Source organism: Pelecanus crispus, chromosome 11 (genome assembly GCF_030463565.1).
Source record: "Pelecanus crispus isolate bPelCri1 chromosome 11, bPelCri1.pri, whole genome shotgun sequence".
NCBI lineage: Eukaryota > Metazoa > Chordata > Aves > Pelecaniformes > Pelecanidae > Pelecanus > Pelecanus crispus.
In genome coordinates this window covers 28321962-28347015 of record NC_134653.1, presented here as the reverse complement: position 1 = coordinate 28347015, position 25054 = coordinate 28321962, and the positions used below count along the sequence as shown (strand labels likewise).

The 25054-nt window shown below is 43.3% G+C and overlaps 1 protein-coding gene across 2 annotated transcripts in view; it reads left to right on the top strand.

Annotated features, from left to right (window-relative positions):
- Positions 1–7382: 7382 nt before the first annotated feature.
- Positions 7383–25054, top strand: part of CLTCL1 (clathrin heavy chain like 1) — a 36096-nt gene continuing 18424 nt past the window's right edge. The window contains exons 1-10 of one of the 2 annotated variants that reach the window (XM_075719365.1): positions 7383–7424; positions 15740–15947; positions 18922–18933; positions 20093–20361; positions 20655–20816; positions 21601–21714; positions 23007–23180; positions 23455–23652; positions 24035–24235; positions 24359–24511. In XM_075719365.1, coding sequence (XP_075575480.1) covers positions 7383–7424; positions 15740–15947; positions 18922–18933; positions 20093–20361; positions 20655–20816; positions 21601–21714; positions 23007–23180; positions 23455–23652; positions 24035–24235; positions 24359–24511 — 1533 coding nt within the window. The remainder of the gene's footprint in view (positions 7425–15739; positions 15948–18921; positions 18934–20092; positions 20362–20654; positions 20817–21600; positions 21715–23006; positions 23181–23454; positions 23653–24034; positions 24236–24358; positions 24512–25054) is intronic. The other variant, XM_075719364.1, reaches the window with a different exon arrangement.

Sequence of the window (25054 nt, the reverse complement as noted above, 5' to 3'; positions counted from 1 at the left end):
ACAGCTGTCTTAATCTTGTGTCATCTAAATTCATTTTAGTGACAGGGTAGCAAAAGTGCTTATATATTGCTTCTGCTATCACTGGTAGGAATTTTTTTAAAGGTATTTTAGACATTTTATTATAAGGACTTTGAGCATGTAAGTCTGTGCTTACCTACATTTTATTCTAGCCTGGATGTCTGTCTTGTTATTTTCTCAAAAACCTAAAAGGTAGCAAGCATGTATGGTTGCTGAACCTCTCTGGGAAACACTGTTGTGTTGTGATTGTGTCTTGAAAATTCTATTTAAGACTGAAGTTCCAGAAAAGCCAGTCTGTTACATTCAGGTTATATATGTCATTAAGAACGATGAAATGCAGAGAACTTCCATTAAAACATGTTCCACAAACAATGCAAGACAGAGAAAGCCAAGAGTGAGTAAGAAAATTAGGGTGACTTTTATCTTCAGCTTCCTGAAATCCTACAAGCTGACAGAAAAAAACCAGGGCCTTTGTGCTACATAAAATAGCATTACATGTCTAAAAAACCCCTGGTTTTGAAGGGGAGAATATAGTTCAGGAAATAATGGTGTTTTCAGGAGGGGATTTCTGAACCTATCTTTAAAGTTAATGCACACAAAGGTACAGATTCATACAAAAGCAGGAATTTGGGTGCAAAGAAAGGGAACAAAAATATTTCTTGAACAATAAAACTAATTCAAGAAGGTGCAGACCTTGGTCAAAGAGGTTTTTTTCCATGATTTGGGTTAACTGCTTCATGGATTTGCCAGTAAAGGCTGAACTCCCACTTCAGCCATTCCTTCTACATAAAGTCTCCTGGCTGCCTATTTTCATGAAACTTGCAGAAACCTACTATCTTGGAGCCTATTCCTCTCTATCGCATACGGCTGAATTCGGCCAATGGTCTCAAAACTTACTGTGGCGGGGAAAAGGAAACAGGCAAACATAGGGAAAGCACCATCATAAAAGATTTGTTTCCTTCTGGGGATGGGGGGAATTCATGGCTTATGAATTGAGAGAGTACTTCTTTCCAGGATTAAGAGAAGGGGAAATTTATTGTAAAGGTCCTACAGAAAATAAAAAAGTCTGTTTGCCATCTGCATGGTTTACTACTATACTCTAAAATGTAATGGGGTTTCTGCTTTTCTTGGCTTTATTCTATTTCCTGGATAATATAATAATGTTTGTGAACTTGGTAGTGTAGGTTAATGGTTGGACTGGATGATCTTAAAGGTCTTTTCCAACCTAAATGATTCTATGATTCTATGTTAACAAAATGAACACTGAGGATTCCCTGTCAAGGGTCTATATCAATGGAAATAGCTAAAACGCCCTAACAGTCAATATATTCAGCATTTCTGAAATCACCCTATTAATCTGTAATTAGAAAACATTGGCTCATTCAGTCTTACTGTAGGACAGAGGTAATAACCAGAAGACCCCTTCAGGTCCTTTCCAGCCTTTTATTCTCGTACCCTATTTCTGTACACTTACTAGTTATGCTCCTAAATGGTATTTAACCACTCAGACCATTTAGGCTAAGCTTTTACTTGGTCTATTTATAAGTGTAGCTTGGTTTCTGTCATTCCAGAACTAGTGAAATTATCAGTAGATGCACACTTGATTTATATTAGCTACCTCATTTCTTTCTATTAGTTATATTTTCAAAGAACACGTTCACCGTCTATCCACTTGATGGATAAGCTGCCAGAGAAAACACTCTGGAGGAATTCAGCTTCTAAAAAGGTTGACGTAGCAAGCAGCCCTGACCCATCTGTCATGATTTGGAAGACAGACGTCGACTCCCATGCCCTTTATTCGGCTTTGCGTCACTGACCAGTAGATCTCTGTTTTTACAAGGCTGGGATGGAGGAATTGCTATTTCGGCTAATATATTGCCATGCAAATAATTCAGCATCTGCGCTGCAAACCCTGGAGAATGCAAGTGTCCAGAGAAGAAGCAAACAACTATATGAATACACGGAGAGCATGAATGTCAGTGCACTGCACAAAGAGAGGCAGAAATGGCTTCTTTGAATGGAAATGCTTCTGGGAGATAAAACAGACATATTGTTTGCAAGTTGCAAGTAAATTATGTATCATCATGGCATTAGCTCTGTGGGGAATCTAAAGACCTCCAGCCTGCACCGCTACTGCCTCTAGACACTTCTGTTCATTTCGACATTAAATGCCATCAGAATCTATCATCTCCAGCAGAGCTTTCCATGCACAGGGAATACAGGATGGGGCTTCACATACCAAACTAAAACTCATAAAATGACCTTTATCAAGAACATGTCAGGAGTTGAATCCACCATAACAGCGGATTCTCTGTAAATGCTAAGCATGTACAATGACATTCTCCTGCCAGAGAATGAACTAGAGGGAATTTAAACATTAAACAGTTACATATTAAACAACTCAGCAACAGAATCTTTACATTCCAAATAATTTATTCAAAACCATTACATTTACATTTTTTACCAGTCTGCTTTCAGGAACTTGTGCAACGACTTACAAAAATCACAGAAGAAACTCATCCAAAGCCTCAGAGTGCTTTGTATGACCCAGAGTTATGCATTCAATAAGAAGAAGAACAGATGGGAAAAGGAGAATTGAATTCCAGGGGAAAAGAACATTATTTGAATGGAATTTCGTACTAAAACGGAGAATGACTGTGCGACATGTACAAGGAATCAGTTCTGGATGGACAATGATGAGAGGAGACAGTTCTTAACTCAGCAGTGAGGAGCCTGTTGGAAGAGAGAGAAAAGACAGATGGGAGGGAAGGGGAAGGCTCCACCGTCTCCAGGAGACAAGCTGGAAAGAAGTCCAAGGAGTGAGGGTGTGGTCTGAAAAACAAGGAGTACAATTTCAAACTGGATCCTGAAGCAAATAGGGCAGTCAGTGAGGGCCCCGAGATGCACACAATGTCAATTTTCTCTGTGAGAGACCAAATCAGAACTTCTGGAGTTGTTGTGACACTCTGTCTTTGCTGCACCACAACATCTTTGTGCTGTGACTGCTGATACAGCATTCCTAAGGTTTGCGTTTATCTGTTAGGCAAAACATGGGCACTCAGACGGCGCCAGTCAGCATACAGCTGGGAACAGATGCGGATCAAACACTCTGCCTTCAGTGCTGTGCCACACACATCAGCTCTCCAGCGTTTTGTAGTGGTCAGCCGCAAGGACGTGCAAGTCTAACCCGCTGACTTCCTGTCACTTGGAGCTTTACTCGTTCACACTCAGGCAGGTCTCCCGCTGTCAGCAAGTGCACACTCTCTCATATAGGCCACAATATGTGCTAGTGCCTTTTTATTTTTTTTAAATCAAAACAGTAAAGTGGCCAAACATTTGCAAATGGGACACTTTTGTAGTTAAACGGTGATTTGAACTGATGTTGTGGAGCAAGACTCCGAGAGGAACACTTAAGAGAAATGCACACTGCTTTTCCAGTGAGAATTCCTTGGCTGATTCTGTGGGAAGAAGAGTAGGAGCATGCACAATACACACAACATTTTTCCATGTAAATAACAGCCCCTCCAAGGCAAAAATGCAGCTCTTCTCAGGGCTGTTCTCAAATACTAAAAAAGACCATCAGGCTGCCATCCATAGGAGGAGCCAGAAAACCAAACATCTGGAGGAGAGCAACCTCTGAAAAAAAAAAAAAAAAAAAAAAAAAAGAGACATTTACCAGGAGCTTTTCCACTTGTGTTGTTAAAGGATTGCTAGGGATTACTTCTCAGCTAAGTGCTGTGGCTCTGCCTTTTATAAAGCAGCAGGAGAGTAGCCGTTAGCTAATCAGAGGGGTACTAGCACAGTGAACATTTAGAGACTTGAGACCCTTTACATTTCCAAAAGACTATAGACTGTAGGAGAAATACCTTAAATAAGGCCAGTAGTGCCTTTCCATTGAGAGATCCCAAACTAAATATAGAAAACAAGGTTAAAAGACTCAGTTGAAACAACCGTGCACACAGCTGACTGTACAGAGATCAGTTTCTCTAGCTATGAAAGCTCAGCTAGTTGCTAAGCGGAGAAAAGATGGCAAAATACTTTTCCCATTTTTTTGTGTCAAAATTTCAAATATGATCAGCCAGCTCTTCAGAGCTGATCGCACTTGCGAAGAATCTAACCCTTGTGATCAGCAAAGCCAGGTGTTAAAAAGGACAGATATTTAAACACAGAGCAGTGTAAAGAAGGTACAAATGAGAAGAACATCAGCAGACAAAAGTGTGGCGAAGCATTCTACGTAAAGTGAGATGCTTTTTTTACTACAGAAATTATGGGATGTTGTAATTAGGATTTGGCCAGCTGGGAGTGGGCAGAAAGCATTATATTATTAAAACTGGATTGAAGAACTGTAACAGACCTTTAATTTTAATTATACTTTAAAAGATCCTTGATTTCCTTACCCAGTGATCTCTCTAGTTCATGTCAGCAGTTTAGTGCCAGACCACTAGGAGTAATTGCACACAGGACGCAGTGGGTTTTTGTGCATTTGTAATTCTTGCTAATAAAAATGTCTCAGAGACAAACCTGTTGTTTCTTTTCTTTGTTGCAATTTTCTTTAAAGTATAAATGTTATAAAAATATATATCCTATAACTATGTACGCTACTTAAGAGGTCCTACTTCATTTGTGAAATAAGTGATGAAAGTCTGGCTTTTTTTTTTTTTTTTTTTTTTTTTTTTTTGAGAGCCTAGTTAGCTATAAATTAGAAAGCAAAAGCCAGCAATTGGAGCTCTGGATATAAATAATTAGCATCCACAATGTGATTGTGAAGGAGGGCAGCTGACAGAGGCAAACACAGAACAAGTTCATTATACCAAAATGGGCTGGTGACAGACCATGTCCTGACATTGTCCCACTGATGGCATTGTCTCTGCAGCCCTGTTGACTTGCCCTCACTTAGAAATTGATACAGCTAACTCACTGTAAATACACTGCTACTAACAAACCTATGGAGTAGATGCTACTAAAACCCCTTTTGAGACCATGTAAAGAAAAGTTGTCTCCACCTCAGCTCCATTTTTGCTTGCTTTTGAGAGAACAGACCTTGGTGCCTAACCCAAATCGTGAGTCCTATGGGGAGAGCTACAGATCCCAGATTTCCTGAGGGATGGGGCTTTAGCAGCACCTCAGTCCCAGCACCTTCTGCCACCTGTTCAACGGGCTGTTGGGGGTTTCCTCAGTCCAGCTGTAGACCTTCATGTCTCCCACACATGGCAGATGGGTCCCCAAGGCTGCAGCCTGTGATTGTGCATGCCAGTAGGAACCAAGGTGTCTCAGCAGAGCCGTACCTATGATTCCTTTGGAAACTTAACCCAGTTTTGATAATTCCCAGCTCCATGTAGTAAAAATGAATGAGGTTAAGTAAAAATAATGAGGTTTTAAATTGTAATGCATTTGGAATTGTTTTAATCTGCCTTCTGGTTTTGAGCCTTCAGGGGTCCCTTGTTCAGCTTTTCTTTGCAACCCACAGCATGAGAAACTCATTTATAAAAAAAATAAATCAGACATTCTCCTGTAATCTTGTGCTTCTCAGAGCTGGGCTCTCTGGGAAGATGTGAACAACACAACGCTCCAGATAAAACTGCTGGAGCTAGCAACAGCGCAGAAATCAGTATCCATCTCGGAGGATTACTGTTATTTAGGAGGAACATAATAGCAATAACGTTACCTTCACCTCCCCCATCTGCTGCTAATGGGCCGACTAGGAGTGAGGGTAAAAAACCAAAAGGTGGTGATACACCTCTTGCATGTTGGACCCTCCACTTCTTGGCTATTCAATAACTTTCCGATTTATGGTGTCAACTCTCCGGGGAAGGAACCCTACTTCCATTTAGAACTTCAACAGAACAGGAGGATGGCTTTTCAAACATACCTGATAACCTGCCATAACACTCCCCACCTCCCTTCGGGCACGGCAGTAGGTAGCAAAGCCCACGCAGCGCTAGGATTTGCGGGTGGGCTGGGGGCAGCGGGCAGCCATGCCGGGGGCAGTGGGCAGCGGGCAGCCGTGCCGGGGGCAGCGGGCAGCCATGCCGGGGGCAGGGGGCAGCGGGCAGCCGTGCCGGGGGCAGCGGGCAGCCGTGCCGGGGGCAGCGGGCAGCCATGCCGGGGGCAGTGGGCAGCGGGCAGCCGTGCCGGGGGCAGCGGGCAGCCATGCCGGGGGCAGGGGGCAGTGGGCAGCCATGCCGGGGGCAGGGGGCAGCGGGCAGCCATGCCGGGGGCGGCGGGCAGCCATGCCGGGGGCAGAGGGCAGCGGGCAGCCATGCCGGGGGCGGCGGGCAGCGGGCAGCCATGCCGGGGCAGTGGGCAGCCATGCCGGGGGTGGCGGGCAGCAGGCAGCCATGCCGGGGGCAGCGGGCAGCCATGCCGTCTGACCCAGCCAGACCCAGGCGCCAGCTGAGCCCCTCGGGGCTCCCAGGGGCTGCTGAGAAGCCGTGGCTGCCCTGGCCCCCGTGCCCCGCTGGGGGCCACGACTGCCAAAGGCCACGCGTGCCTCCGCTCGCCCGCGGCCAGGACAAGACGGCGTCCACCCCGGGGTGGGGGAGAGCCGCTCTTCGCCACAACCAGCCAGGAGGGCAGGCGCCGGGGCAGGCCGCGGGGCCCGCAGGCAGACGGAGCGGGCCTGCCCCCGCCTTCAGTGCCCACCAAGGCCCGCAGCCGGGCGGCGGGGCAGCGCCTGGGAGCCCCCTGCCTTTCTCCTCGCCCGTGGCGGGGGCCCCGGAGCCCTGAGGGGAGCATCCCCCCCGGCACCTCCGCCCCAGCTGTGGGGAAGATGGGACCCGCGGGGCTGGGGAGGAGCCCTCGGGGGTCGGTGCGAGGCGGACGGCGCGGCAGGGCCGTGAGGGGCCGCGGCAGCCGCCCGCCCTGGGGAGCCGGGGCGGGGGTCGGGTCACGTGAGTGCGTGTGGCAGCAGCGGAAGGATACCCGGGTGCCGAGCACCCCTCCCACCCCTCTCCGCTGGCCGCAGCCGGAGCGGGGGGAGCGCCCCGTCCCTTCGGAGCCCCCTCCCCACCCTGCCACTCTGCGGGAGCGGGGGCGGCGGGGGAGAGGAAGGCGGCGGGGGGGTGAGGGCGGGCAAGGGGGGGTGGCGGTGGGGCGGGGGAAGAAGCGCCGCGGGGAGGGACTATTTGAGGAGACCCTGGCAGGCTGGTGAGGTGCGGAGTGATCCCGCCGCCGGAGTGAGCGGCCCCGAGCCGAGCAGAAAAGGGAGGCGAGCCCGCCGGGGCGCCGTCCCGGGGAGGGCACTGCGCCTGCGCCGCCTCCCCCTCCCCTCCTCCCCGCAGCCGTGTGGGGTGCAGCGGCGCCTGCCCTGCTGCCACCGCCGGCCCCTGCCCCGCGCCCCTGCCCCGGGCAGCTCGCCCCCAGCCATGGCCCAGATACTGCCCATTCGCTTCCAGGAGCATTTCCAGGTGAGCGGAGCGGGGGCGGTGGAGGCGCAGGGACGAGGCTCCCCCTCCTCTGCCTCACCCTCTCCCTCAGAGAGGGGGGCCGCGGCCTAGCCGGGGCTGGGGGGGGGGGCAGGCCAGGCCGCGGGGCGCCTCCTGCGGCCGCTGTGGCGGGGGGACCCCCGCCTTCCCTCGCCGCCGTCCCGCAGGGCGCTGCGGGAAAGCGCGCAGGGCCGAGCCCGCTCCGGGCTGCCGCCTCTGTCCGTCCGTCCGTCCATCCCCCGGGCTGCCTCTCCGCGGCGTGCGGAGCGGCCGCGATTTGTGCAGAGTCACTCGCCGCCCGAGGGACCTCCCGCTCCGGGGAGGGGGAGGCGCCGGGCCGGGGCCGGGGCCGGGCTGCTCGCCCCGGGGACCGCGGGGGCTCCCCCGCCTCAGCTTAAGGTGTGCCTTAATCTTGCAGAGGGATCGAGGTTTTTCTCTTTTACCTAAACGACCATCAGCCTCCGGATCGCGGAGGCTCCTGGGAACCTCTTGCTGTGCAGCTGCGAACTGGGTGGAAATTGGTGAGATGAGGTGCAAGAAACCATTTGGACTTGGAAGCTGCACAGCCTCTGTCCCTCCTTCCAAACATAACAATATTAAAAAAAAAAAACCAAAACCCAACAACTCCCTAAAAATGACATAGTTCTGTTCTTAATAGCCTGTGGGAACTCTAATGCCAGCGTTGGAAAAGGTCCATGACTAATGGATGCAGCACAGACAAACCGGTTTATCTGTTTCCTTGTGAACTGGTGGTGAGGGAGGGTTGTAAATGGAGTGAGAGAACAGCGGTCTCTGAACATGCAGTTTAAGGCAGGAATTAAAGGAATTTGCTAAATGAATGAGAGAACAGGAAGTGGACTTGGCAAGTCATCCTTCTGTCTCTGTACTGCCCCTTTCTGTCAAATCAGGCATCCATTTCAAAATATGAACAGGGTATCATCCATCAGTGTGGACTGTGTGCCACTTCAAGCATTTCAGCTTGGGAAGTGGTTATTGCCGCTTCCAGCTCATTTTGGGAAGTTTTTTCTGCTTGACTGGAAGAACTGTCTTGGTCATTCCAGAAGGAGCCCTAGCCAGAAAAACAGTAATAGGGCTGGCAAACTCCAGAAATATCTAATCTCTGTGCCTAAGGGAGCAGCTACACCTGTCTTCTCTGTTGTCGTGCGTTGAGTTTAACATAGCGAAGAAGAATTATTCTGTCACTTCTCTCCTCACCCCCCTCCGATGTCCAGTATAGCAGTGATTGTAGTAACCTGAAATGAATTACTAAGAGCTACAGTACAGCTCTCTGAGTAAGAAGCTTGGGATCAAAGTGTTTTTGATGTCATATTCTACTTAGAAAGAAGCGTATAGTTCTTACAATTTAAAACTAGCAAACATAACCAATCCTGCTGATTGTATTTGATCTATACAATAATGATGAGAGAACATAACACTTAATGTGTCATAGATGTAATGTGCTGCTTTGCATATTAAATGACTGTTTCTGTGATGGCTAGTGTTGTGTGTCTTGTAATGCTGCCCATATTAGAATTGTAGTACTTCTCGTTTGGGTAGGGGGCTAGCAACTTCTCAAGGGATTTGTACTGAAGTCATATTCTATTTTTTGCTACCACCTGCTTTTACCCTTAAATAATTTGATCTTATTGAAAGCACTAAACTTGTGCTTGAGGGACTTTTCCCCAGCATGGAGGCTGCATAGAGGAGCAGGAAAAAGCTTGGGACCCCTGCCACTAACATGTAGGACCAAACTCTTCTTCAGGATTCACTCTTTCCTGCTTCTCCCTCCAATTTGAGTGCAGTAGCTCCAAAGCAGGACTCTACTAAAGAGAAACTGAGATTAGTGGTAGCTGGGAGTAGGAATGCAGTCAGCCTCCTCACTGCTTCTGCAGTTGTCTCTACATGGTGGGATAAATGGGGAGGGAAATTGGAATGTGGGAACTAGTAGTGTTTGCTCTAGCTGCATATCTGCAGTACAGTTTTATCAGCTCTAACAATATTATGTGTTGTAAACATCTAGAGTCATGAATAAATGATATGTGCTGCTTATTCTTGACGGGTAGGGAATTCATGAGAAGATTAGGCCTTCGCTCCTCTTCATAAGGCTTCACTATCACCCATATTCAGCTTTATCAGCTTAATCCCCTCCCCGTCCCATTACTTCCAAGAAATTGCCTTGGCTACAGTTAAATTGCCATATTTAAAATTAGTGTAACAGATCTGGTACACTGCTTTATGATGTTAAATCCAAAAGTTACAATTCCTTACAATTGTGCTGTGTTTCAGTGATCCTACATTAAATCTTTCTGTACCTTAAGTCAATCTTTGTACTGTTTATACCTTATATTGCTTTAAGTAGTTAGAATAGCTGTTAGTGCTATATAATTACTCAATTCCAAATTCAGCCTGTTGTTGATGAAACATTATTTCACTTAAGTTCATACAACTATCTTGGGAAGAGTCTGTACTTTACTAAAAGAACAACTGAAGCATGCAGAAAGTGCTCTCCAGAGAAACTAAACATAAGTTACAGTGCTAAATACTGAACTCTTCTCTCCCACTCTCTCTAGCTGGAAGTGGATAAATGATAGTGTGAAGTGAAACAGTGATCTTGGTCCACGTAAAATTGGAGGAGTACTAGAGATCAGCAGACTGTTTACATTCCTTGTGAAGCTCGTTTTGCTGTATGTTGATCATCCTTCTGACTGAACTGTAGCTCTAAACCTGTGCAGGAGGAGTGACTGCCAGTCACAGTGCATGTTAAATTTGAAGTTGTTATAGCTTGTACGTTCAAGTCCTGTGTGAGCATGTGAGCTGAAAGATGGAGAGTAGCTGCAGTAAAAGAAGGATATCCAGGTCTTGATGTAGTCGTCAAGCTGAGAATGAACTCAAGTCTTACTGTTTGTTTAGTTCTTTTTAATGCAATTGAACAGTTGTTTTTCGATGTGAACTCTGTAGCTATGAGTCTGCACAAATTCATAAATAACTTGCATCTTGCTCATTCTTCCCACAGAGGATGTCATAGCTAAGTCCCATAGCAAGGGAGCGGAATAAGATAAGGACTTTGTTTTCATCTGTCTGATGGCTGACCAGCTGCAGCAGCAGTACAAACTATGCCAGCTCTGCTATAGCAAACTACTAGTATGTACTACTTAAGCTACTGTGATTTAATCAGGTGCTTAACTCCAGTGCTTCTGTTGGAGCAGTGAATTATAAATTATTTACCAGACTGAACTCTTCCAAGGGGATCGTAGCTTACAATGGAAATGCTGTAAAAGACTAAATATACTGGTACATAGACTGGAAGCAGTACTACTGGAATTCAGTGTACAAAGTGTTCTTGATCTAAAATTAAACTTTTCCTTAGTCATTGGTTTGCTCTTAAAAACTTGTCTTTGTCCCCTTTTGAGCTTTTTTCAGTTTTCACCAGCAAAAATCTGTGCTTGCCTGCAGAGAAGGCTGTTGCTTATACAAAGTCTCAGGTTCCTGGGTTGGGGGCTTCATTCCTTAGATGGATAGACACATGGATCTGTAGACAGGGTTCTGCTTTCTGTTGAATAACTAATACAGGCTCTTGAGCACAGCCAACTAATGTGAAAAAAATCTGTGTGCATGACATGCTCTTGGTGCATAAGTTTTATGCATCTTGGTGCAGCACTGAGAAGGAAGGTACCTTGGTTTTAAGCATAAAGGATGTAAATGTGCTTCTGTCATTTTCTGGCCAAAACCACTTTCTATTTGGACAGTCTGAGATGTCTTGTTAAGAATTACTATCTGTTGTGCAATAGGCATGACTGAGCTGGAGCGTAATGACTTCCATGAGTTTGCTTTGGCTAGACATGTGAACTTAAAAGCACTCAGGATATTTGCAAGCTGTAAATGACTTTTTGGACTTGCATTCAAAAGGTAGGGCTAAATATCATGACTTGATTCAGCTATTTAGTGTTGAAGAGACCATACCGGATTGAAAAGTGCCCTACATGTGGTAGGGAGACTCATTCAATAGATGATCCAATCCTCATCACAGACACACAAGAACAGACTTTTGTGTAGGGAGTAACTCTTGTTTAAGATGAAAGCTTAATTGCAACTGCAGCTAAAACCTGTGAGCTGGTGGTCTTGAATGTTTCAGCTCTTGTATAGTTCCTCAATGTCCCTTGCCTGTCAAGATGGGAACTATAGCAGGAGGTGAGGTGAGGGTGGGCAACTGGGGGGCATGTCCAACAACTCTATGCAGATCCTTATTGAGCATGATTATAACTTTATATAGTCACATGAGTAAAAGAGTTCTGAGAAACTGTATTACTGCGTTCTTGGTTTGTATTATGCTTGTATTATGGTATGTGCTTACAGAGCTTTCAGCAGGCAGTTTTTAATATTTGGATACTTATAGCCTCTGTCCAAGCCTTATTCTTTTCTAAGGGGCTCAAAAAACAATAGCTGATCACCCCTAAAAAGCATTTCCACTAGAGCTGTGTGGTGTAAAGCTGAAATGGGGTATTTAAGGAACCTGTTAATTCAGAGTTCTTCTGACTCCAGCATTTAACTGGTGGTAGGTCCCAAGTGTTGGAGTGTCAGTATTGAACAGACAGTAAGTTAGGCTTAAGGATTTCCCATTAGAGAAATGGACTTAGTTTGAAGACTGGTAGTGTCAGTGTCTGAGTTGGTCTGTGCTGGCTCAGTCTGGATCACTGCACTCCACAGAAAGGGAGTTTCTGGGCATTAGAAAGCCCAATATTTAGTAGAACTCTTGTGTAAAAGCATCTCAACGCTATTTCTTAGCAAATGGTACTGTGTTGGTAAAGTAGAATGGGAAATTTAGAAAGACTAAATCTCAGATTGATGTATTTCATCCTAAGTGTAGGACCTGTGTGTCTTTGTTCAGGTTGAGAATCTTGGGCTAATCTTTACCATGTCAGTAAGTTTTCAGTATCTGTAAGATGCTTAAAAGTAAGTTTGGTGTCTAATCCAGCCTGCAGTAATACTAGATATCTATAAAGCAAAAATCTGTTATCTGTTTTATTCCGCCTGATAGTGAAGATAGTTCTACACTGTACATGTAGATAATGGGCATTAGGGCATGAAAGGGTAGGAGAGGCATTAGGCTGTTATGTGTAGAACAGAATGTTAGCCTTTCCTCTACAGTGAGGCTTAACAGTAACCAACATGGGGGTGCTTGATAGGGTTTAACTGGATTACCCAAAAGTAAAGTGTGGTGTAAAATCATGGAAGGACTAGTAAACAGTAAATGTCTCTGGAATGACTAATATTGAACCCTTCTCTTCAGAAGAAGGCAACCTTAGTTGGAGAGTACTGCTTATCTGAGCAGCATAATAAAAAATGAAAATTCAGTAGCAATTGAGAGGCCTCATGTTCACTCCTTTATGAAAATCAACTGCAAAATCTCTATTTAATATATACAAACTTCAGTAAAGACCTGTAGCACCTTCACCTGAGGCCTTTTAAGATGTATAGCTAAATGCTTGCTACCTCCTGTAATAAAGTTTTCTTAATTCTCTGCTTGAGGAGGGGGTGAAGGTGCTTTAGAACAACATAGTCCAGATTGTCTTGGCAGGTTTGTCCCATCCAGGGTAGAAGCAATGCTGGGTAATGTCCCTTTAGTTGGTGGTAAAGGGATTCTGCTCATGTTGTTATGTATAGTCATAGGGAATATGCCTCTTAAACTGCTTCCATAGTAGAGGAGCACATATGATCTGATGAGGATACTTACCATTCCCCTGATGGCAGGAACAGTCTTCAGTGTTTTCAGACCACTAAAATGTGAAGTGTCATCATTCACTGAGGCTTGCAGTATTCACGTGACCATCCTTTAGCAAGTACTGATACTTTGCCTTTAAAAGGTGTGACTGACTTCCCTCATAATAAAGATGGCAGTGATACTCATGCATAATTTAACATTACATTTTCTGAAAGCTTTGCTAGATTTTATAACTGTTAAAACGGGAAATCTTAATACCAGAACTTGATGCAAAATATTACTTATCTTAGTGAAGATACCCAAAGTGTTATTCTTCAATATGGACGAGATTTTGGAGTGAGTCAGCTTGGGCTTAAAGCTGAACTTAAGTAGACAAATGCCTCAAGATTCTCACCATGCAGAATGAGTGGCCAGGGGCTGTCTCTTGAAGAGTAGGTCCAGCTGAAGCACAGTAATTGAGAAGAGACCTTGAAGAGGCTGTGGTTCTACTTCAGTACTCTGGAAGTATATCTGAATTTGGATTAATTAAATCAAGTTAGGAACTTGGCTATGCAGTTAAATCTCTTGACCACTCTTGTGAGAGGCACTTAATCAGTCTTTTAGAATGGACTATACTCTATTGGTAGATGAACTCAGATCATGCTCAACATTAAAGTCCTCAAGTGTCTACTACATGAACATGTAATTTGTCACAATAGGTGGACATTGTCTGGTCTAGAGCATGTGACCAAGAATAGTGGAATTAAGAGCCCATCATTTATTCCTCTGCTGTTCAAGGTCACAGGAGTCGATGGAGCTGCAACTTGCATGTTTATTGGGTACTGAAACTTTCTGCATTATGCATGAGAAGTACATGAGTTGTCTTGATACAGAAATCTCTTTCCTTACTGACACAGAAGCCTGCATGCCCAGTGGACTTGTTTTCAAAGCTCTAGTTGCAAGCAGCTTCTGATGTTCTTGTGCCTAAACTTTGATTCTCTTTTGGAATGAATGGCACCTACTGAAGTTTACTAGTGTGTATTGAAGTATTTACCTATAAAGTGAGGTGTTAGCTGAAAGGGTCTCAATTTTGCTGAGACACACTTGTGGGAGGGAATAAATGTCTTTTTATACATGCGTACATTTGGCTTGTATTGCATTACTGAAACTTGAGTATGTTGAGATTAGCAGTTAGTGAGCTGAATAGCTTTCAGTAGTAAGCTGAACAGAAAACAAACAATTCTGAGGCATTCTTGGGCACAGTCCTGACATACCACACTTCTAGGTATCTCTGGTACATGCCCAATTTATGATTTAGTGAGTAACTTTATAGAAATTGTAACAAGCCATGATCAGCAAGATCAAAACACACTAAAACAGTGTTTGTGACACCATCATGGGACTTGTTGCCCAAGGAGCTTAGTCTATTGTATGAAGGTCGTGGTGGTATGTATCAAAGGAGTCTAATGTCTCAGTGATGCTGGGGGTAGTTTCTATCCTGTCTCCTTGAGGGCAGTAATTTTTCACTTGCAGTGCACTGAAAAGCCATATAGGTTAATCCCTTAGGAAGTGTCAGTGAAGCTGATACAGTTCCTTTGCTTGAAAAACATTGCTCTGGGGCATAAAGCAGGTGCTCAGGCTTGTCACAGTTACTGTTATATAAAATGCAGCTTGCATACATACCAAGCTGGGGTGTGCTGCGTAGGTAAATCTGATTTACTGCAGATCAGTTGAAACAGTGATACTCATTCACTGCCACCTCCTCCTCTTAACCTGAAATTAGAAGTGAATGGAAACAAAGTTAACACGAAAAGATGAAAATGAGAAATAGCCATATTCTAGGGCAGTCTATTCAGTGGCACAAAATGACTTTAAGCTACATTAAGAGTAACTGATTTGTACCTACTGTCATATCATTGAGCACAAGTCATGTTTTGAGAGTTGGACATTAGGCTGGAGGGGGCCTGCATTGAAATCCCTGCCTTTGTTGTTGAGCCAAATGGCATGACATCTTGGGCAAGGAGAGATGGAATGATTGGTTACTTTAACACATCTTTCTTAAGAATTAGACTCTAAGAAGCAAGATGAACAAGTTCACTTGTAAAAAGAGGCTATTTGAGACCTGCTATGTAGGCTTCATTCCATAATGTTGCTAGGAGTGGGTTGCGTAAGGGTAATTTAGTTGGCTCTTTCCATAAGACCCACTGATGCTGTACATTGTAGTCCTGCCACTTAATAAGTTTTTAATATCAAATTTACCAGCCTTGCTGAATCTGGAATAGTAATGCTACTGATAGTATACAGCCTGTCACATACTAGAACCAGGTTAAGCAATAAATGCTTAAGTTAAAACTCCTTTTAGTTTACATCAATAACACAACTTTGGAATGTCTTTAGGACTTGAATACTGAGAATTGTGTAGTTCTTTACCTATGGAACAAAAAGAATCAGAAGACAAATCATAGTTCCATAATACACACTTTTGTCAGAGAAATATGCCAGTCTTGCATTTCCTTCTGGAGGAGACTTTAGACATAGAGGCTTGAGTTAGACCTTCAAGGTGCGAAGGATAAAAAAGCACTCTCTTCTGTCTTTCTAGCTCCAAAATTTGGGCATTAACCCAGCAAACATTGGATTCAGTACCTTAACAATGGAATCTGACAAGTTCATCTGCATCAGGGAGAAAGTGGGAGAGCAGGCACAAGTAGTGATAATTGACATGAGTGATCCGACAACACCCATCAGACGTCCAATTTCTGCTGAAAGTGCCATCATGAATCCAGCCTCTAAAGTAATTGCACTAAAAGGTGAGTAACCCTTTATTACTGCAGTATGAAACCTACTGTTTAGCTGTATTACTGCTTATGTATGCTCTTAAGCTTAAGATTTATGTAAACTTTCTAAGAAGAATGTATATGAGGATAAAAATCCTTGCCTGAACTTGCATGCTGTATTCTTGGCGGTGGATTTTTTGGTAATCTTTCGATGATTTGCCTCCAAGTAGGTGTGAGATGCTTGGGCTTGGCACTGCAGCCTTCTATCCTCATTGAGGACCAGGTCAACATATGGTATACTTTCCCTTTAAACAGGTGTTGTAAACATAATGAACACTTGTAAAGATGAGTAGGGGTGTAAAGCCATTCTTACTCTCTGCTCTGTCTTGGCCCTTTCTTGTAGCTCTGAAGAGCTTACTAGATACCAACAAAATGTCATAAGGATGGCCAGTAGCTGTGAAAGTCTGAATGTACAAGCACGTTAATTTTGGCAATCGTGAGATCTTGCAGATGGAAGACCTCTGCTTATCAGTACCTGTGGTGTTGGTACTGCCTTTAAGTAGCACTCTGAGCTCAAATAAATAATTTTTAATACATCTCTCTTTCTTTTCTTAAATGACCGACTTCTGGTATTTAATCTCAATAACTGTTACTGACTATGTACTTTCCTTCCTGCATCTTATCTAAACAGATGGTGAGTGAACTTTGTCATGACGTTTCATGTTTGGTAGTACAGAATGGTCTAATCTCATAAAAAGCGCTGAACTTTAAGGTAGCCATTTGACAGTTCACTTCATAGCCAGGTGCAGGATCTTAATCCTCAACTGGTATTATAGTGAAAGTGTTCTCCATTGGCTTGTTGCTAACCATTTGGCTGCTTTGACTATTGACTGTACCAAGTGAAGGAGAAGAGTGTGCTCTTAATGTGTGTGTGTGTGTGCGTATATATGGTGGAAGTACAGTTGATAGACAAAACCAAGTTGCAATATTTTTATGAGAGACCTCTGCTAGCATGTCCTGTGTGCTATTCATTTCTGCCTAAGTGTGGTTTTTTTATTGTGAAAAATCATGCTGAAATTACTTGGGGGTCCAAGAAATAAATGCCCTCAGAACTGACACAAAACATGTAATATCTTGTCTTTGATCTCAGGCTTATACTGACAGGGAAAAACTAAGGTATTAATGTTTGACCTCAGCTGAATCTGTGATTCAGCTAAGATGCTTACACATCTTGCAAAGGGCTGCCTTACCTGGGGTGTGGGTAAAGGTAACAATGAAAAAATAATTTCAGATCTGTTAAGAGTTCACTGTCCTTAATCTTGGACCCCTTTAAACAAACCATATTGGCAAGGAAAGTGCCTTCTCTACACTAGCAGAGCTTCATCTAGTTCTTAAAAGGAAACTGTATCATCGGGTTTTAAAACTAACCTACTAACTACATGGATTGTCATCAGATTTGAAGAATATAGCTTTATTGCCAGTGTTAAGACTTGCTCAAAAGGAGTATTGTTCTATCCATGCAGAGTGAATAAGCTTGTCCTCTGAACAGATCATTCAGAATGAATGATGGCACATTGCCATGCAAAGTTGTGTTGTCAGGTACTGCAAACTTAATGATCTCTTCTTCTGTCAATGATCTAATGACGAAAGGGTTGGGTAGAAAAGAGGATAAATAGAGCTACCTAACCAATATGTTGTTACCCATGATAACCAGCAGAACTACAGTGAACTGCACTGAAGATGTGGTTTAAGTCAGTCTGTCAGTCCAGACTTTCCCTGCTGATTGACCGAGGCTTCAGTAGTCAAAATTATTGCATATTGTGACTCAGTGTGCCATGATTGGGAGTTGCTCATAATCTGAGGATTATTGAGCAATGAACATACAAACCCACCCTCAGAAAAAGAAATGAAATGGTTCTTGACTTTTAAACTGAAATACAGTATGCACAATTTCATTTCTGGATTGCATGTGGCATTCTTCTGGTGTACCAAGATTTATGCTTTGTCCTTGTGTTCATGATTCTCTTGCTTTGCTCTGTACTGAGTATTCCCTAGTCGGTGTAAGTGGACAATGCAGCGCTCAGGGGTGCTTCCATTCTTTGTGGAATGGAGAAACTTCATGCTCCAGTGAACTGAAATGTAAATTCTCGTGCAGTGTTCAAAAAATTAATCTGCTTACTTGACACCTGTAGAGAATAGTCTAAGTAGATTGATTCAGTCTGGTAGCTTGATCAGAAAAACTTAGGTCAGAGTCTGGCTTTTTGTCTCAGACCTTGGCCTAAGAAAGTGTTCAAGTAGACATAAGACTCAAACTCACACTTGCCCTCACTATGGCTTTATAGCAGGTTCTGCTCACTCTTAATCCAAATAATGGACTTTTTCATAGTGTAATTACAGTTTAGAGTTCTGAAGTTTGAATTTATGTTGCCACACTTAAGGAATTGCTATGGCTCCTGCGGCACCAGAGCTGGATGTCTGATGAAGCTTCCAAAGCTGTTTCAACTGTAACACAGCAGTCAAATTTAGTCTAGAAAAAAGACAAGCATGAGCTTTTAGCTTGTTTTAGTAGCTTATTGGTTTCTTCTATGTTCTTAAAACTAGGAAGGACATCCTGCTTCCTTTTCAGGAAGACTGAGAGCAGTTTCTGTATGCACGTACTGGTATTTCTGTTTGGAAGGGCTCTAGTCACCATCTAGAATTACTCGTCTGCCTTCTGCATGCAAGGGTGCACACTGTGGAAGCTCCAGAAATCAATCCCTTGAGAGCACCAGTCCACTGTTGGACAAATCGTTGTCCAATACAGTTTCCAGCTATCAGTTTACAGCTGGTGTCAAGCCTGGGCTTGTTGTATTTGTATAATACAGTAACTGCCTGTGCAGAGCAAGGAGGTAAGAAACAGGCTTCTTTTGGTCCCAGGAAAGCTAGCAAGCTGTCCTAGGAACTAGTTGATCAGGTTAGCAGTTCTTTATGCAGTTAATCTAGGGAGCATAAATGCTGCATGAGGTAGCTCTGAAGTCTTGTGTTGTTTCTTGGCACTGCATTAAATGAATATGAGCAATATATTGTATAAATTATGTTAGAACCTTATAGAGCAGTTAGAGATGCGTATAAACTTAGGATTAGTATATTTTGAAAATTCTTCAGTGGCAAGCAGCCTTCATCTATCAAAATTTCCCAGTAGAAGGAACATCTACCAGTTTGACAGTCGGAAGTGTTACTAGCAAGGAAAACACTTCTGAAATGTGGATAGAAATAACGGCATTACAAGCCAATACTCTCGCAGCCTGAGTGGGTGTCTTGTGAACAGAAAACAATATTCTTAGAGCTGAGTAGTCTCATCTGCACTGAAGTAAAACATCATTTTGACTTCCTGAAAGGAATAGAGTTCCTAATTCTTTATAGGTTGCTTCAGTTAACATTAGTTTTAAGTCTACCCTTAGTAGCTGCTTCTGGTAGTTAAAAGGAATACTAAAGTCAAGCTTAAACCTGCAATATAGTTACCTAAGTCATGAAGCACTAACCTTAACTGGAACTAAAGCTCCAAACCTTTCTGTAATCTTTCTGAACTTTTGACTGGCCTCTTCAATAGTCACTTGTTGTATTACTGTTGTACAGAGCCTATCCATCTCCTAGATGAGTGCACAGTTCATTCAACAGAAAAGTAGAATGGAAGCTGTGGTCTTTAGCTATCTCAAGAGCTGTTGCAAGTCTTGTACTGTTGGATTCAGTCCAGGTCATCTACAGCAGCTACTAAATTGACACAAACTGGAGCCATTCTGTTAATTATACTGAATGACATCTGCTAGACACCTATAACTTGGTATACCAGTGCTGCTAACTAAACCAGAGTTTACACAAGCTCTGTAGCTTAGACTCTTTTAACTACAGCTTATAGATAATTAAAATGTCTGTGCTTGTCAGTTGTTGGAATGTCCATGTAAGTGTCCGTAAGAAGTAGACTTTTTTGCTTCAGGGATGGCTGAGGTATTGGGGGTGGGGAGGGGATTCTGTTTGATATGAGTCAAGTATCAAAGGAGACTCAGATGTGACAGGACACAGACTACTGTCTGTAGCATCGCTGGAATAGTGGGTTAAACAGGGTCCCTGTAGATAAGCAGACTACAGGATGGCCATTGTGGTAATCTATCTATAATGTTTCTTGCGTTTTGTCATACTAGCTGGGAAAACACTTCAGATTTTTAACATTGAGATGAAGAGTAAAATGAAAGCCCACACGATGGCAGAGGAAGTGATCTTCTGGAAATGGATATCTGTGAATACAGTTGCCTTGGTGACAGAGACAGCAGTCTACCACTGGAGCATGGAGGGAGAATCGCAACCCCAGAAGATGTTTGACAGGCATGCTAGTCTTGCAGGCTGCCAAATCATCAATTACAGAACAGATGAACACCAAAAATGGCTGCTGCTGATAGGAATTTCAGCACAGGTAAGTTAGCTGGAAATAGCATGCTATGAAAACAATCAGGAGAGCTTTGGCCCTACTTCACTTAGTAGCTGCTGTAGTTTCTTAGCTTTGGTTTATATAGATAAAAAATTAAAAAATATCTTTTGTGTAGGAATAACCTGACCTTTAATGTGATTAAAGCATTGGAGGAGGGGATGAGAGGCATTTGCTGCTTTTTAGTTTACTGTCCCAAAGGTCTTGCTATAAACATTTGAAGTCTTATCTCTAAAAGCTGACCTTTCTTCTTTTTTTCTCTTTTTTTACCCCCCCCCCAGCAAAATCGTGTGGTTGGTGCAATGCAGCTGTACTCAGTTGATAGAAAAGTCTCCCAGCCTATAGAGGGCCATGCAGCAGCTTTTGCAGAATTCAAAATAGAGGGAAATGCCAAACCTTCTACCCTCTTTTGTTTTGCTGTGAGGAGTCCTGCAGGGGGCAAGGTAAGGTCTGCAACTGTTTTCCTGTTCTGCTGTAGCAGAACCCAGTACTAATAGAACTTCAGTGATCACACAGTTTAGCGTAAGCTGTCTGAGGAACAGCTTGGGAACCATATGTGCAGCATATTTGGTCAGCATCAAAATGCTTTCTTTCAATAGGATAGAAACTGCAAAAAGTCTGAGTTGCTTGGGTGAAACTTAGACATAAGAACAAATGTAGATGCAATGAGAACTGAGCTCAGGGTGTTAAAGCATCAATTTATGCACACGTGGTGTTTTGTGTGTCTATGAAGTGAAGTTGTTAAGCAGCTTCTTACATCTTGAATCCAGTACAGAAAGACTAGATAAACCTTGGTGCTGTAGGTAGGTTGTTTGCATCGAACTTACAGTGGAATTCAATAGCAGTTGAATATGCTACTGCTGAGCAGTCTGTAAAGAGCTGAGGAAACACTGAAATGTCTTGGGCTTTCTAGTCTTGTCCTGCCCAAATTGTTAAATTGACAAGTTTCACTCAAAACATCGAACAAGTTGTCTTGAACAGAAATACAGTCTGCTTTCATAGAAAGCATGGTTTTATTTTCTTTTTTCTTTTTAGTGTTTCCTGGTTTTTACTTCAGAAAATTCTAGAAAACTTGTCCCTCTGATAAATATCTGGAGCACAGCTCCGCAGACTGAATCCCACTTCAGGATTGGGCACATTACTTCAGTAGCATATCTGAAGAGAGGAACTTCTTTCATGTGGCTGTACTTGCAGGCAATCTTGTGACATGTACTCTCTTCTTCCTAGCTACACATAATTGAAGTAGGTCAGCCAGCTACTGGAAATCAGCCATTTGTTAAGAAAGCTGTTGATGTGTTTTTCCCACCTGAGGCACAGACAGACTTTCCTGTGGCGATGCAGGTAAATGTTTGACCCCCAAAAAATAAACTTTGTAGACTGGCAAGTAGCTGCCGTGTCTGTCATAAAGAATGCTTTCTACTAGTGCTTTGCTGTTAATCCTCCTAGTTCTGGGAGGGGTGTTGTTAGATTTGTGGGAGGTAGCCTGGATATTAAAATGGTAACTCAAACACAAATATATAGGCTGTTCCAGTATTTGTCCAGATATGTCAACTTAAGGTTGTATTAAAAAAAAAAAAAAAAAGCCCCAACAGAACCCAAATGAACTTCCCCCCCAACAACAACAATCAGACCCAAAAAAACCCTCAACAGTGTCTTCTGGTAGAATGTCTCTAACATTGCTTTGGCTACTGAGCTTCCTACTAACGTTCAGAGTTCTAGATAAGAATGTTAGGGTGCTCAATGTAGCTTCACATGAAAGTGGCATTTCATCTACAGTAGGTGTCACTATAAGAGACAAATGGAGTGGGGAGTCCTATATCAGCATACCTCTGTAGTAGCAGCAGCACGGAAAAGGCAATTTGGGACATTAATAGGAGGTTCTTTAGGAAAGAACATAGCTGGCTGCCTTGACAGACCAAACTTCACTTAGCCGTGTCTGCAGGACTAGAAATTGTGTAATAAAAGCAAACTATCTCAGAGCGTGCAACTGCTGACCAGTCTAATAGACTAGCTTCATAAATGAACCAAGAGATGCCGTAAACAAAGGTAAACAAAGCAAACTGTCTACATGGCAGGATTCATGTGGCTCTGTACTTCAGCCTGAGGCTTAATTAACAACGCATCTGAGGACTTGTTCCAAAGAGAAAGTATTTTGAAGACCATTTTGGCTTGAAAGCCTCCCCAGTTTAAGTAACTTGACAGGTAAACTGGAGTACTCAGTAGCTGAGCTTGGTTTAGGTTCTGCTGGTGCTTTGGGTAGGCCTTGTTGGAAGAGAGTGGGATTATCTCAATATTTTTGAACAGAAACTTGTACTGACTTAACTAGACTAGAATGCTAATTATGCCCAAACTTTCTCCCTCAGCCTGGCTCATTAGGATGAGGAGTATGTCCTTTGCTGCAGGTGCATTTTAATTTCCCTTCAACCTCTCTATTCAGTGGAGCTAAGGCTCCAAGTGGACAGCAACGCTGTTCATTGCTTTGAGTCTGTAAGGAAGAAGCCTGAAGCTATATTTGTTCTTAGTGTCAGTGCAAAGGCATGTCACTGCAGTACTGTCTTGTGACTAGGCTTAAAGGCAGCTGTCTTAACTGTTACAGTCTTAGTCTTGACTAATAAAAACTCATCTTTTGGCAGATTGGAATTAAGCATGGTGTTATCTACCTGATCACAAAGTATGGATATATTCACATGTATGACTTGGAGTCTGGAGTGTGCATCTACATGAACCGTATTAGTGCTGATACTATCTTTGTCACAGCTCCTCATGAACCTACCTCAGGCATTATTGGTGTGAACAAAAAAGGACAGGTAACAAATCCAGGATTCTGGTTTTGAGCCTTCTAGAGCTCAGATGGAATGTAACAAACCTAATGAGTGACTTGATGCAACAAATGTCATGGGAGCAAGTAACTGTTATTAGTCAGTTTTTAACCTCTCCTAGTACAGAACTGCTTGGGGAGGAACTTTTTTTTTTTTAATAATCTACTACTTCACTGGTGGGCTGCATAGTCATTTGGTTGCTATATTTCATAGTAGTTGTGGAAAGGACAGTACTCCTCAATACGCCTTTTGTCCTTTCCAGGTGCTTTCTGTATGTGTTGAAGAAGACAACATAGTGAACTATGCTACGAATGTTCTCCAGAATCCTGACTTGGGACTGCGTATGGCTATACGTAGTAATTTAGCTGGGGCAGAGGAATTATTTGCCAGAAAGTTCAACACACTGTTTGCTCAAGGAAGCTATGCGGATGCTGCTAAAGTAGCTGCATCTGCACCAAAGGTAAATAACTCCAAAGGTAAAGCTTAGAAGCCATGGGGATTTGCCTTAGCTTAGTGGACTTGCTTAGCTCACTTGCATTTCAGTACTTGACATTCAAAAGCTGAAGTGCTGCAATACTAGCCTTAGTTCTCTGCAGTTTGGTTTTGTTCTGACTAATATATCCTCCTGTATCCCATAAAGGAGCATCTGCTTACTTTTCCAACCGTAAACTGGACTTGCTGTGGCCACTGACTTCTTGCTAGAATATTATTGGTTTGAAGATCTCCACCCTGAAGGCTTAAGAGTAGATGCTTCAGTTATAGCTTAACACCTGGGTTTTTGACTAATACTATTCAGCCTTCACTAATTAAACACTGCTTTGCTCTGTCTTGTGCCTCTTCAGGGAATTCTACGTACCAGTGATACAATCAGGAAGTTCCAGAGTGTACCAGCTCAGCCTGGGCAGGCCTCTCCCCTGCTCCAGTACTTTGGAATATTGCTTGACCAGGGACAGCTGAACAAGTTTGAGTCTCTGGAGCTCTGTCGTCCTGTCCTACAGCAGGGCCGCAAGCAGCTTCTGGAGAAGTGGCTGAAGGAAGACAAGGTAGGCTCGATTATGATACTAGCGTAATTCCATTGCCTTGTAACAAGTGAGTGTGAACAGCACTTTTGTTGATACTACATCTCTGAATTTTTCTGCTTGACAAAATACCACTTCTGACTTCAGCTGGAGTGCTCAGAGGAGCTGGGAGACTTGGTGAAGACAGCTGACCCAACCCTTGCGCTCAGTGTCTATCTTCGTGCCAATGTGCCAAACAAAGTGATTCAGTGCTTTGCTGAAACTGGTCAATTCCAGAAAATAGTGCTGTATGCTAAAAAGGTAAAGTTGTTACTGCAAACTGCAAGAATCTATCTTATGTTTAATGTGTACATTCTCAAATTATCTTCCACGAGATAAGTTTGATTCCTGTCAACTTACAATTGATAAGTAGGTAAGATTGAGAAACAGTGTTTTCTTCACTGTCGTAGTGCAAGTCGTAGTGTATGACTAAGGTCTGAGCAATCTGCAAAAAACTAAATTCAGAACATCCAGAATTTTATAAACTATCAAATTAATGGACTGGCTCAAGCTTATTCTAGAGAATAAAGATAAGATTCTTCCTAAATTCATAAGACACTTTTTGGATGAATTACAAAACAATTTGCCTGATATCCAGTTGTAAGTTTAGGACCTTACTTGATAGGTAGTGCCTTAAGACTGTTGAAAGACTTGTTCCCAGCAGTTTTCTCATCTAGCAAGAGAAATGCTGTGGCGCAAGTTCAGTTACTAAGTAGGTGAATACTGAATTTCTGTGTTAACAGACAGGCAATGCTTTTGTCTGAGAATCCCTGGAAGATGGGGGATGGGCATGGCAACCTCACA